Below are 13,931 nucleotides of genomic sequence, written 5' to 3' on the forward strand. Positions count from 1 at the left end.
CGAGGTCAGCTGAGATCAGCGAGCAATTTATGGGTGCTGACCTCTCCTGTTGCAGGACGGCAATCAGGTGGCAGCTGTTGGGAGCCCACGGTGGCTTAGAAAAGCTTTTTTTTAAATTTGTGCCAACCGCTGATCAGAGGCGGAACCCTGGAGCTTTACCTCTGGAGCAAGAAGCGTGACACCCTCCTCTTCCTCAAGGAGACAGGAGGCATGTTGGCTCCTCATCTGCCCCAGCCCTGTGCCCCCCAAAGCCTGCCTGCTGCCGCATACTCATGTACTTTCCCCGCTGTCTAAATTTAGGGTCTGGAAGTGGGCTAGCACATCCCAGTTTATCTCAGCCCCTGAATGATGCATGCCAGCAGCAGAGCAGCATTCGCCGCTCTGAGCAGACGTGCCAGACTCCGGCGGGGCAGGCAGAGCAGGGAGACCGGCTGCCTGCCCAGCCCCAGCTCCCACCCTGGGCTCTGTGCAGGCAGATGCCCCTCGTACCCCCTTGCCCGGGGTCTGGTCCCGCAGGGGGAGTGGGTTCAGGCTGGTAGGTCTGCTGGAGCTGGGGGGGTCTGCTGGAGCTGGGGGGGTCTGCTGGAGCTGGAAGGTGTGTTGTCAAAGCCAGCAAGAGGGGCTGCTACAGGCAACAAGCGGAAGACTAGGGAAAATATGGGTTCATTGCTCCACGAGATGGGAGACCTGGTGCCACAGGACATGGGAAAGGCTAAGGAACTGAATGCCTTCTTTGCCTCTTTACCTGCAAGACCAATATTCAGGAATCCTAGGTCCCAGAGACCAAGGGGAAAGTCTGGAGCAAGGAAGACATACCCTTGGTAGAAGAGGATCAAGTCAGGGGATACTTAAGCAAACTGGACATACATAAGTCCATGGACACTGCTGGGATGCACCCACGAGTGCTGAGGGAGGTGGCTGATGTCATTGCGAGGCCACTCTCGACAACCTTTGATTGATCATGGCGACTGGGAGAAGAGGCGACTGGAGAAAAGCAAATGTCACTCCTATCTTCAAGAAGGGCAAGGAGGACCCAGGGAACTATGCGTCTACCAGCCGCACCTCAATCCCTGGGAAGGTGATGGAGCAGCTAAACCTGGAAAGCATTTCCAGGCACATTAAGGATGAGAAGTCAGCATGGCTTCACTAAGGGGAAGACATGCTTGGCCAGCTTGATGAACTTCTACAGTGAAAAGACTGGCTTGGTAAACGAGGGGACAGCAGTGGGTATTGTCTACCGGGACTTCAGGAAGGCCTTTGACACTGTCTCCCACAAGATCCTCACAGAGAAGCTGTTGATGCAGGTGGATGAGCAGACAGTGAGGCGAATTGAAAACTGGCTGAATGACCAGGCCCAGGTGTGGTGATCAGTGGCACAAAGTCTAGTTGGAGACCAGTCACTAGTGGTGTACTCCCAGGGTCTGTGCTGGGTCCAGTCCTGTTTAATATCTTCATTAACGATCTGGATGATGGGGCAGAGTGTAGGCTCAGCAAGTTTGCAGATGACACCAAACTGGGAAGGGTGGCTGGTATAGCAGAGGTGATGCTGCCATCCAGAAGGACCTCCTCAGGCTGGAGAAATGGGCTGACAGGAACCTCACGGACTTCAGTAAGGGGAAGGGCAAAGTCTTGCCCCTGGGGAAGAACAGCTCCAGGCACCGGCACATGCTGGGGGCCGCCCAGCTGAAAAGCAGCTTTGCAGAAAAGGACCTGGTAGACACCAGGTTGAACACGAGGTGGCAACGTGCCCTTGCTGCAAAGGCGGCGAAGGGTGTCCTTGCCTGCATTAGGCAAAGCACTGCCAGCAGGTCGAGGGAGGTGATCCAGTGATCAGCACTGCTGGGGCCACACCTGGACTGCTGTGGCCAGTGCTGGGCTCCCCAGTACAGGAGACACGGATGTACTGGAAAGAGTCCAACAAAGGGCCACAAAGGTGGAAGGCACTGGAGCGCCTCACATATGAGGAAAGGCTGAGGGAGCTGGGACTGTTCAGCCTGCAGCAGAGAAGGCTCAAGGGGATCTCATCAACGTATGTAAATACCTGAAGAGAGGATGCAAAGAGGGCGGATCCAGGCGCTTTTCAGTGTTGCCCAGTGACAGGACCAGTGGCCGTGGGCACAAACTGAAACACAGGAGCGTCCCTCTGAACATCAGGAAACACTTTTTTTACTGTGAGGGTGCCCGAGCGCTGGCACAGGTTGCCCAGGCAGGCTGTGGAGTCTCCATCCTTGGAGATATTCAAATGTCATCTGGACACGGTCCTGGGCAACTGACTCTGGATGGCCCTGCTTGAGCAGGGGGGTTGGACCAGATGACCTCCAGAGGTCCTGGCCAGCCTCAGCCATGCTGTGATTTTGTGATTCTGAGACGGTGGGTGGGCTGGAGCTGGTGGGCGTGCTGGACTTGTAGGACTTGATGGCCAGGAGTAGCCCAGCACTCTGCTCTTCCTGGGCCTCAGGCGCAGTCACTGACCCCATGTCTGCCCTCGGCAGCTCTCAGCAAGGTCACATCAGGCTGCACAAGCGGTATTCAACCACCAAAAATCCCAGGGCTTCATTAATTTCTCTCCTGGAGCCGGGTGCCAGGTGACCCCAGGCTCCCCGCAGCACCCTCAGCTGCTCTTGGGGACAGGCGGCGGGGGGGACCCGACCCCCGACCCGGCCTTTCCGAGGGGACCCGGTTCACCGCGAACACACTCAAAACACCCCTCGGGACCCCGAGCTGCCTCCGGAGGAGCCGGGCCCGTCCCGCGGGCTGCTTCGAGGGGAAAGAAAGAGACCCCCGGCGCTGCGGGCCTGGCCATCCTCCCCAGAGCCCCCGCTCCGGCCCGGGCCCACGGTGTCGGTGGGGTCCCCTCGGCGGCCAGCGGTGAAGGAGGGGCCGGGGCTGCCGCTCCCCCGGCCCGAGGGGCTCGGGGCGGCGGTGGAGGGGCTCCCCTGCGGCCGGGAGGGACCCGGGACCCGCCCCCGCCGCCGCGGGGGCCGCCCCGGGGGGAGGCGCGGCGGGAGCGACGCGCCCCGAGCTCGGTGCCCCGGGGCCGGCCCGGGCGGAGCCAGCGCGGCGGCGGCGGCGGAGGGGAGCGGGGAGCGGGGAGCGGGCGGCAGCCGCGGCCGCACCATGGGGGCCTGTCTCGGCGTCTGCTCCCTGCTCAGCTGCGTGAGTGCCGGCCCGGGAGGGGAGCGGCGGCGGGGGGGGGGGGGGGAACGGGACCGAGGCGGGGAGCGGGGCTGCGCCGGGTCCCAGCGCCGCAGCGGCGGGCGCGGCCCGGGGGCGGGGGAGCCGCTGCTGCCGGGGGTCCGGAGGAGGGTTCAGGGGAGGCCCGGGGAGGTCTGAGGGGCACCCCGGGGATGGGCCCCGGTGCACCCGGGGGGGCGGAGGAGACGCGGGGGGGGGGGGGGGTCCAAGGGAAGCCCGGAGGGTGCGCCGTGCTGCACCCGGGGGGATGGAGGGGACCCCCGGAGGAGGGCATCCCACTGCACCCGGGGGTGCGCAGGGGAGACCCAGAGAGGACCCCAGTGCGCTTGGGGGATGTGGGGAGCTGGAGGAGTGACGCCCCCCCGCACCTGGGGGAGTGGGGGGGTCCTGGTCCCCCTGCCCTGATACACTGGGGGGGGTCCAGTCCTGCTGCACCCATGCAATGCTGAGGGGCCGGGGGTCCTGCCCGGTTCTCACTGCCGAGCCCCAAAGTGGGGGGCTGGGGATGGAGTAAGAGCCAGGATGGGGGGGTGCGGGTCCATGGGTGGGGGAGGCTCTGCGTGGGGTGCCGTGGCCCAGGGAGGGTGCAGGGTGCGTGATTCGGGGTGCCATACCCGGTGATGCAGTGTGCGTGATTCGGGGTGCCGTGCCCAGTGACGCAGGCGGCTGCCCACGGCCGGCGTCGCCTTCCCTGGCGTTGCCTCACCTGCGGGCACGGGGCCAAGGCAGGGCTGTGAGACCAACCCAAGAGCCGCTGGCCTGGAAACCTGGAAATGGGGCCAGTTTTGCAACTTGACCTCAAAGTTTTGGAGGTTTAACGAGCGGGAGCTTTTGAAATGTAAGATCGGATGGAGGGCGGTCTGCAAGGCTTCCGTCTGTAACATGTCCGGTATTTTTTCTTATGGGCAGGTATCGGAAAAGCTGGGAGTTACTCTGGAGCAGGGCTGGGGAGGTTTCTGGCCTAGTTCTGGATTTTTTCCCCAAAAAACCTATTCTGGCCCAGGCCGTGGTAACAGGATAGAGTTGCTATACAGGTTTAGTTCTCTTATTCCTTCCAGTGGGGCTGATTGGCTAAAGGGGGGGTTTTAGCTCAGTTCTGAACTGAAAAACCACAACAGGGGAAAAAACCCCCACCCCCCCAAACCAAAGAAAACCCCCAATCTTTGTATTTTTTTTAATTTTTAACAAGAAAATCTGAACTAAGTCCTTCTGGTCAGCCTGCATCATTTGACTCAAAGCAGCATCAGATTGTCAAGCCATCTCTTCAGCACTGTCCCGTTAAAACTCTACAAGCTGTTCCTGAGTGAAACTTTGCACCATGTGAGAAAAAATTTCCCTTTCTCTGCCTCCGGTGATTTGCCAGGCTGCCCACCGCTGCCACGAGCAGTGCGGTGGTCTCGAGCTGCCTTCCTTGCGGGACAGGGTTGGTGTTTGCCAGCAGAAGCCTGCCCAAGCCAAAGCAAACCCCAGGGGCAAGTGCAGCCCTCTGGCATGGTTTGGGCACCTCATGGGGACTATCAGCCTCGTTGTACCAATGCAAAGCCACCTGCCAGACATGAGAGCCACCAGCCTCCCGAGCCTGTGCCTGATCCCGTGGGTTTGGTACTGATTAACCTGCCGGGTTATTCATTTAACAGGAGATAAAGACTGGTTGCGCGGCATTGCTTTTGGTTGACTCAGTCTCTGCCTCCCTGGGTTTGCTGGGGCGAGGGCAGCTTGCAGAAGATGTGGTGTTGGGCTGGTGGTGTTGGGCTGGTGGTGTTGGGCTGGTGTGGTTGGGCTGTTGTTAGGCTGGTGCAGTTGAGCTGGTGTAGTTGGACTGGTGTTGTTTGGGTGTTGTTTGGGTGGTGGTGTTGGTTGATGTAGTTGGACTGGTGTTGCTGGGTTCATGTTGTTCCATTTCCCTGTGTTGGACTGGGTGGACAGTACTTGTCTGGCTCCGGCCACGCTCTCCTAGTCACCAGGCAGGGGAGGCACAGCAGCCCTTACATGCAAGTCGCACTGGAGGTGAGCTGGATTTAATGAGGAAGTCGACAGCGAAACTGGAGAGGTTAATCTTTCATCTGCAGCAGCTGAAAACCGATGCTTCCTCATTAATCCACCACTCTCATGCTGCAGCCACTTCCCTCGGTTGGCGTTTTCCATCCTGCTGTTTGGCCGTTGGCCATGTTCATACTTACAGGCATCTTTGAAAGTCTTTGAAAGGAGGTGTATCAAAGGGTGTCCAGTGCTGGCTTAACACGGGAGGATTTTCCTTGCTCTTAACCCATTTGTTTTTTAAAGAGAAAGACTGAATTCAAGAGGTTCCTGGGCAGCAGGTCAGGTTAGCACATGGCACAAGGGATCTGCTTCCTTTGCAAAGGTGCTTAGAGGGGGATACCCAAGAAGGGCACCAGGAGCCGTGAAAAAAGGCACCGGGTGACACGGGACTCTCGCATTACTGCTGCACAAAGCAGGTCAGCAGAACTGGGCTTCTGTACCCCATTACCTCGGCAGTTGCCGTCCCATGGTTGCAAAAGGCTGTAAAACCTGAAATATTGCCATGGAGCTTGGCCCTCTAAGAGTCATCCTTGAAAATAAACCTCCGGTGGGCTCCAGGGATGCTGTGGGCTCCCCAAAACCTCATACTAGAAACTACCTCATCCAACTGCAGCTTTCCCAGAGGTCAACCACAGGGTTTGGAGGCTGCACGTGGAGCAAGGATTTCCTTCAGCCCAGCTCCATTCTGGCCCTGCAGACACCCCTGCACCCCCATCCACCTGCACTGACCCCGGGGAAAACGTGACACCCAAGCCTGTGCCTCCTGCAAGTCTTCGGTGGTGTTTGGATGTGAGGCTGAACCCTCAAATCCAACAACCTCCTGAACAACAGTAAACCTCATGATTTTCCAGGCTGGTTTCAGTGATTTTAGGACTGGTGCTTTTTGTTTCAGTTGGCACCAAAAGGAGAGGAGCTGGAGGTATTGATGTGCTTAAAGTTAAGGGTGCACTAAGGTGCTTTGCTAGGTCAGGTGAAGTAATGCAGTAATTCTGCCTTAAAAGGGATTTTTGTTTTCTTTTTTTTATTAGAAGGGGAAATACTGTAGCGGTGGCACATTTAAATGCATTCTTGTGCAAGTGGTGCATTTAATGAGCCTGAAAGGAAGCAATCTCTAACTGAAGGCCATTTTTTCTTGCCTTCAGGTTGAAAACATGAAGTGATGTCCCTTGAGCAGCTCCTGGAGAGGTGGAATGAGGGTCCTTGTGGGATGCGGGGGCTCTCTCACCCATCCCAGCTCCCGTGGGTACCGTCAGCTCAACACAGCCTCTGGTGGGGCTGGGATGTGGGGCTGGGATGTGGGTAGAGAGCAATAAGTCAGGAAGGAGGTGATTTTTCTCAAATGATGATGTGCTTATGTTTCAAAAAGAAATTCAAAGCCACCTCTAGTGATTCGGGGGCATCAAAGTGATCGCTCATGAGCATCCGTGAGCATCCTGGATGAGGGAGCTGCAGGTTTGATGTCTTGCGCACAGAGCAGCTCAACATCTGGTTTTCTTTTCTGCCACGTCCATTTCTTACACATGAGAAATGTACATTTGTGTTGATACTTAGTGATATTTAATTAATATTGATTGCTGGGCACAATTAGGAAGTACATAGCCATAATAAACACACAACACGTGCGCATGCCTTAATAGTGGGAGAGAGCTGAACCCTTCTCCTGCTTGCAAGTGCATCTGGCTGGCTGATGCGTCTCAAGTGCAGGACAGGAAGAGCTGTTCAAAGGGAAGAAATGAAGTATCAAAAGCAAAATAAATCAATGAAGTTAGCTTGTAAGTAGGGGGAAGGTAGTTTGCTGAGGACCAGAGATGGTCACAGGATTTCCTAGGAAGAAGCTGCCTGTGATACAGGAGTTAAAAACGCCCAATGGTCTAAATTTTTAAATAAGTGGATTTGGAAATGTGTTTTAGCTACAGAAAAATATTTAAAAAGCAAAGCAGTAGTATTTTAAACAAACTCCGAATATTTAATTCCTGTTGGTCTCTAGGCAATACCTGTAGCTGGAAGCTTGCCAGTACCTGCTTGGGGATTTCTCTTTGCTCCCTGGGCCGGTGCGTGGGACAGGGGAGGCTGTGGGCTTGTGATGGCTTCACTGAGATATTAAAAAAAAAGTAAATAGCCTGAAGTTTCCCCATTTTAGAGGACTTGGGGTGTATTTTGCTGCTGCATTGCTTCGGCTGTCTGTCCCGAGAGCCTCACTGTTCCCGCTTACACCATGGGGAGTGGGGCAGAGTTGGGAATTTAGTTTTAATTTAGTTTTTGGGTCCCTTGATGTTTTATTTAGCATTTTAGCCCATCTGTTTGTTTACATGGAGTCAACGCTGGCTCCTGGTTCAGCGGCCAGGAGGGCACAGACACCTGCTTTGCCTTGATGTGAGATGTTGGGTTTACTTCCCCAACCAACCCCGATAAATCCCAAGAGTGCAGCGTCTTCAATGCAAACCCGAGAGATACCTTATTCCCCTATTTTTTCCCCAAATATTGAACATGGGACCTTCTGCTCACATGACATAGTGGATTAGTGACCCAGCAGTGACAGGCCATCCCAAAAAGCTTCTTCCATTCTCTTGCCTGAAAATGCCCTAGTTATTCTCCAACTTCACCCTCTTTTGGGAAAATAGGGGTTTCAGGATGTGGCCGCAAGCCAGGAGATCCTGGGGGTGGCATGGGTGATTAAGAGGCTGAAAATCTTCCCCACCCAGCTCAGGGATGTCACAGTCAGGGCTGGCTATGGCCATATCCTGCATTCCTGCCCCGTCATGGGCTTTAAAACTTGTTATGCAAAACCCCTGCAGCTGTTCTTCCTCTAAGGCAAATGATTGATGCACTCCCAAACTTTGTAGATATTGAATAGGCAGGTAGATACCCAAATTGTCGGACAAGCTGGTGACAACAGTGTATACTGGAGCAGCAAAACTCAACTCAGCCCAGCCCAGTCGAGCTGGTGGGATGCAAACGGCATCTCCATAACGCTTCTCTGGCGATGGCTTGCAGGAACCAGGGAAGTCTAAGAATATAGTTTAATAAAAATTTCCTTTTTCTCCCTGCAAGCCTTATGCTGCACAATCCTTGTGCAGGAAACCCCTGCCAGTGTTTCACTAGGTAGTAAGGTTGGGTTTCGTTAAGCTGGGTTTTCCCCAGTTGCCCAGCTCCCCACAGCAATGGGAGACCCTGGAGTGAGCATGCACCTGGCAGTGCTGCCAATGCTGGCTTTAGAAACCCAGGACCCACCATGGACTCCCAGGGATGCTGTGCCTCAGTTTCCCCACCTGTAAAGTGGCCTTTGGGGAAGGGGAAGGATGGCAGAACAAGCTAGTTTCCCCATGATGCTGATATCAGTGTTTTCCCCATCCTGTATGTCCTGGTTTTGGCTGGAATAAAGTTAATTTTCTTCCTAGTAGCTGGTATAGTGCTGTGTTTGGGATTTAAGATGAGAATAATGTTGGTAACACACCGATGTTTTAGTTGTTGCTAAGCAGTGTTTATACTAAGTCAAGGACTTTTCAGCTGCTCATACTGTCCTGCCAGCAGAGGCTGGGGGTGCACGTGAAGTTGGGAGGGGACACAGCCAGGACAGCTGACCCAAACGAGCCAAAGGGGTATTCCATACCATGTGATGTCATGCCCAGTATATAAACTGGGGGGAGCTGGCCGGGGGACACTGTGGCTCGGGGTCAATTGTATTGTGTGTCACTTGTTTTGTATATTCTATTATTACTATAATAATAATAATAATAATAATAATATTTATTTCCCCCCCTTTCTTTTCTGTCCTATTAAAACTGTCTTTATCTCAACCCATGAGTTTTACTTTTTTTTTCCCAATTCTGTCCCCCATCCCACCGGGTCGGGGGGGAGTGAGTGAGTGGCTGCATGGTGCTTAATTGCTGGCTGGGGTTAAACCATGGCACTGTATTGGATTGGAAAGGCAGCTTTAAATTATTTTACAAACTCATTTTATTTGGTAAAGAAAAGAAGCTCCTGCAGGGCAGTGCTTTGTTTGGACCAGAGCCTTTTTTTGCATGCAATTGCTGGGGAGCAAAAAAGAAGATGAGGGTGTCTCCCAGACTCTTGGTGTCATTTTCCAAGTTGGTTGGTTATTACAGTGAACCCGTTCCCATGGCTTTTTTGGTTTTCAGCAACTTTTTGGGGGGATTTGGGGCCATTTCCGTTAGGTCCCACAGGGTACAGGTTGCGATGCTGGCTGGCGAGAAGCTCTAAGCAAAGCCCCTGGTGCAGCATTGTGGATTGCTGGGCAGTTCTCCTTACGGTTCGACCTGGGCACGTGTTTTGGGGACAATTTTGACCCCTCCGATGCGGCGATGCTCTCGTTGCAGGTGTCCTGTCTCTGCGGCTCTGCGCCATGCCTGCTCTGTGGCTGCTGCCCCTCGGCCAAGAACTCCACTGTCTCGCGCCTCCTCTTCACCTTCTTCCTCTTCCTCGGCACCCTTGTGTCCATCATTATGATAATCCCTGGCGTGGAGAAGGAGCTGCACAAGGTAAATAACTCCTGGAGGTCCTGGGCTTGTTCACCAGGGGGAAGAGGTTTAACTTGTGGCAGGTACATGAGACTGAATCAGAAAGTGAATTTTTGGGGCATGATGTTGCTTCTGTTCCTTTTTTTCTGAGCATCTCACTGGGAGAGGTTGTTATTAACCCCAGCTTTCCACGGAAGGGAAAATGCAGTGGGATAATTTCATGCATTATCTAGTTTGCCCGGATGTCTCCCAGGAAAGTTTCCTACATCCTGTTTTTGGGGTTCCACTGGCCAAGTGACTTGCAAGTCATGGAGGTGGGTCTTCAGATGCAGGGAGCTGAGGTCTGCCGGCTGAGCTAATGCCAAGGCTGGGCTAGGGTTTTGGGGAAATGCTGGTTTCATCCCAGCTTTCCACTGACCTGCAGGGTGGCTTTAGCTGTGTCACCCCACCGCTGTCCCCAAGAAGGCCAACCGCTTGCTTTATGGGTGGCAGTGGAGCAATCCTGGGCTGGCCCATCTTTGGTGGCACCAGGGCTCGCGGTGGGTGCGGGATGCTGGGGTGATGCTCACCCTCCCGTCGCCTTTGCAGCTCCCCGGCTTCTGTGAAGGCAGCGGGTCGGTCCTGGGGGTCCAGACCCACGTCGACTGCAGCAGCTTCCTGGGCCACAAAGCCGTGTACCGCATGGGCTTCGCCATGGCTGCCTTCTTCTTCCTCTTCGCTCTGCTCATGGTGTGCGTGCGCAGCAGCAAGGACCCGCGAGCCGCCGTGCAGAACGGGTGAGCGTTCGTCCCTGGGGGGGATGCTGGTGTGGGGAAGGGCCAGCCCCCCTCTTCCCCGCTGGGTTCCTGCTTGCAGACCGTGCCTCCTCTCTCCTGCCACAGCTTCTGGTTCTTCAAGTTCCTGGTGCTGGTGGGGATCACGGTGGGGGCCTTCTACATCCCTGACGGTGCCTTCACCTCAGGTGAGGAGCTGCCCACGCTGTCCTCTGCATCTCTGGGTTAACCCTCAGCACAGGATCAAACCTGGTGCTGGAGCTGGCATCCCTGCTGCCATGTGCCCCATTGCCAAATTCCCATTTTCCCTGTTCTTAACTGGTTTTTCTCTTCCCCTCAAGTCTGGTTTTACTTTGGTGTGGTCGGCTCCTTCCTCTTCATCCTCATCCAGCTTGTCCTCCTCATCGACTTCGCCCACTCCTGGAGCCAGCTGTGGCTGCACAATGCGGGCGAGAGCAATGCCAAGGGCTGGTACGCAGGTCGGTACGGCTGGCACCGCAGAGGGTTTAGGGATGGGGAAGCTCATCCTGGGGGTGGGTGACACTGAGCTCGTGGAGACTCGGGCTCTGCTCCAGCCTCATTCCTTTTTGCTTTCTCCCTCAGCTCTTTGCATCATCACCTTCATCTTCTATGCCACCTCCATTGCGGCCATAGTGCTGCTCTACATCTACTACACCAAGCCCGAGGGTTGCACGGAGGGCAAGGTCCTCATCAGCATCAACCTCATCCTCTGCTTCATCATCTCTGCTGTGTCCATACTGCCCAAGATCCAGGTGAGGTGGTGGGGGGCACCTGGGAGGCCGGTGGCCATGACACCGCAGGGTACACGACCAGCCCTGAGCACCCGCCGTTGCGTTTGCAGGATGCTCAGCCGCACTCGGGGCTGCTGCAGGCGTCCCTCATCACCCTCTACACCATCTACGTCACCTGGTCCGCCCTGGCCAATGTACCAAGTAAGCAGGATGCGGCCTTGGGTTCGGGAGGGGGGGTGCACAGGGCAGGACCACATGCTGGGGTGGTTGCTTTGCACCCCTGGGTGTCTGGGGGCTGAGGAAAGGTGCTGAACTCCCTGTGTGTCCTCCCCAGCCCAGACCTGTAACCCCACGCTGCTGGTGAGGAACAGCACCAGCTCGGTGACAGCCACCCAGCCGCTGACAACCTGGTGGGATGCCCCCAGCATTGTGGGGCTGATAATCTTCATCCTCTGCACCCTCTTCATCAGGTGAGGACTTGGCTCATGTCCCCGGGGACTGCACTGTCCCTCTGCCTGCCCGCAGCAGAGAGGCATCGGGAGACTTTTAGGGAAAGACGATGCTGGAGGGGAGGTCGCAGCTTGGTCCAGGGTTTTTGTCACTAAGTGCCTCTTGCAAAGCCGTCCCGGTCCCCAGGGACAGGGGCAGGCTGCCCTGAGGGGTTGTGGGTGCAGCTTTTAGGGTTTCCGCACAAGCTGCGTCCCGCAAACTGCCCTGCCTGTCCCAGGGATGGCCCCACTCGGGCTGGGGGGCAGCCGAGGAGGCAGCGGGCAGGCAGCCCTGAGCCTGCTCTCCCTCTGCCTGCAGCGTCCGCTCCTCGGACCACCCGCAGGTCAACAAGCTGATGCTGACGGAGGAAAGCGCGGCCGGTGCGGGCGGCGAGGCGGCGGCCGTGGAGAGCGGGCTGCACCGTGCCTACGACAACGAGCAGGACGGCGTGTCCTACAACTACACCTTCTTTCACCTCTGCCTCCTCCTCGCTGCCCTCTACATCATGATGACTCTCACCAACTGGTACAGGTGGGCAGAGCTCCCGTGGGGACCGGGGACTGTCCCCCTTCCTCTGCGTCCGCTTCTCCTGGTGTCCTCCCTGCTCTTGCGCTGGGCAGAGCTGTTTGCTGAGATGCGTCTGTGTGCAAGCCCACTTAATGTGCACCCTAATCGTGTTAATTATTTTTAGGTAGCATAGGGCTGCCTGTGGCAGGTTGTGCCTGGGCTCACTATCTGTCTACTGCAGCATCTTCTGGTGCAGCCCGGGATCCCTTGGGATGTGGGGGGAGCAGGGACCCAGCCCCTGGGGTGCTGTAGGCTGCAGCGGTGGGGTCACATCCCCTGGGTGAGCTGCAGGGAGCTGCGCGGCTGCTGGGAGCTGCGTGGCTGCAGGCACGGGGCTCCTCCGCTCTCTCCTCCATGCTCTTTGCATTGCACCCGTGGCTCGGTGCTCGCAGCCTCCATCCTTCCCCAGCGCAGTTGCTGCCCGCCATGCTCGCCATGCCACCCTGCAGGCGCAGCACAGTGATGGGTGCCGCCTGCTTGTTTGCTGTTTCAGGCCAGATGAGAGCTTGCGGGTGCTGACGAGCCCCTGGACGGCCGTGTGGGTGAAGATCTGCTCCAGCTGGGCCGGGCTCCTGCTCTACCTCTGGACGTTGGTGGCTCCGCTGGTGCTGCCGAACCGGGACTTCAGCTAAGGTGGCCCCGGGCATCCTGCTGCCGGGTTGGAGCCACCGTGGCCTTGTCCCTGGAGGCCGGGGACAGCCCTAGCTCTGCCTCGGCCTCAGGTTCTGCATGCTGGAGCTGCTATGCTGGGTTGTGCCTTCTTGCAGGTTTTCTGTTTTAATTTGAAAGGGATGAAGTGCCAAGCAGGGAAAATCAGCAAGGGCTGAGAAAAACTTGAAGATGTTTATAAAGCTCTTATCATCTCCATGTTTGTCGGTGCCTTTGGCGGTACCTCCACACCCTCTTCTAGCGGAGACCACCGCCTTGCCTTGGGAGGGTTTGGTTTTCACCAGCTGCTGTCGTCGTCTCGCTTGGTGCCCCGGGACCGCGGTGCCTTTTGGAGGGGCTCTGGGGACCGGCTGTGTACCAGGACCCAGGACCTGGCCGCTGTTGCCTTCCAAAACAGCCTGGAGGAAAATGAATCTCGGGGATTTGTGGCTGGAGGCAGATGTCCCACTGCACCCCCCAGCCTCAGCAGTGGCCCCAACTCCTCGAGGGCTCTCCTGCCCAGCCCTCCCTGTGGGACAGTGGGTCCCTAGTCCTTGCTGGAGGACAGGTCGGGTTTCCCGCAGGCTGTGCTGGCCTGGCCCCAATGTCTTGCCTTGTTAATAAAGTCTTGTTTGGAATAAACCTGGCAGATGTGTCCTTCTGGGGTTTTTCCTGCCGTGTGTGCTGGGTGCATGGGAGGTGGAGGAGGAGAAATGTATTAAAGAGACCTAACGCCGGGGTGAGGCCGCAGCTGGCTGCCCCGTGGGTGCAGGCAGGGGTGGCATCGCTTCGGGGGGGCACGGCGGCTTGGAGCCCTGGACCCTGTTGCCAGCCTGTGGGACCCCGAGAGCTGCCGCCGGAGGAGGGCACGTCGCTCGCAGGGCAGGTGGTGGCGGTCAGCAAAGCGGAGTGCGCGACGTGGGGCGCGCAACACGGTGGGGTGCACGCAGCGTAGGGGTGCCCACCGTGCCCGGGGGCACCGGGGGATG

At 56.7% G+C, this 13,931-nt stretch overlaps 1 protein-coding gene across 2 annotated transcripts; it reads left to right on the plus strand.

The window, feature by feature from the left end:
* Nucleotides 1–3,041: 3,041 nt before the first annotated feature.
* On the plus strand, nt 3,042–13,584 carry SERINC2 (serine incorporator 2). Of its 2 annotated transcripts, XM_052811667.1 has the most exons (11): nt 3,042–3,156; nt 9,573–9,734; nt 10,302–10,489; nt 10,595–10,674; nt 10,828–10,965; nt 11,090–11,259; nt 11,349–11,439; nt 11,573–11,708; nt 12,046–12,258; nt 12,788–12,927; nt 13,062–13,584. In XM_052811667.1, exons 1-10 carry the CDS (start codon nt 3,118–3,120, stop codon nt 12,924–12,926), a joined length of 1,356 nt encoding a protein of 451 aa, XP_052667627.1. In that variant the 5' UTR covers nt 3,042–3,117; the 3' UTR covers nt 12,927; nt 13,062–13,584. The 2 variants fall into 2 exon arrangements, with proteins under 2 accessions (XP_052667627.1, XP_052667626.1); XM_052811666.1 differs by having other exon boundaries at nt 12,788–13,584.
* Nucleotides 13,585–13,931: the final 347 nt, after the last annotated feature.

The sequence above is a fragment of the Harpia harpyja genome, chromosome 16 (assembly GCF_026419915.1).
Source record: "Harpia harpyja isolate bHarHar1 chromosome 16, bHarHar1 primary haplotype, whole genome shotgun sequence".
NCBI lineage: Eukaryota > Metazoa > Chordata > Aves > Accipitriformes > Accipitridae > Harpia > Harpia harpyja.

What these genes read in the sequence shown, in the direction of transcription:
- SERINC2 (XM_052811666.1), top strand. Translation starts at nt 3,118, where the DNA reads ATGGGGGCCTGTCTCGGCGTCTGCTCCCTGCTCAGCTGC. An exon ending in TCTGCTCCCTGCTCAGCTGC is followed by an intron (nt 3,157 to 9,572) that starts GTGAGTGCCGGC and finishes CTCTCGTTGCAG; the next exon opens with GTGTCCTGTCTCTGCGGCTC. An exon ending in TGGAGAAGGAGCTGCACAAG is followed by an intron (nt 9,735 to 10,301) that starts GTAAATAACTCC and finishes TCGCCTTTGCAG; the next exon opens with CTCCCCGGCTTCTGTGAAGG.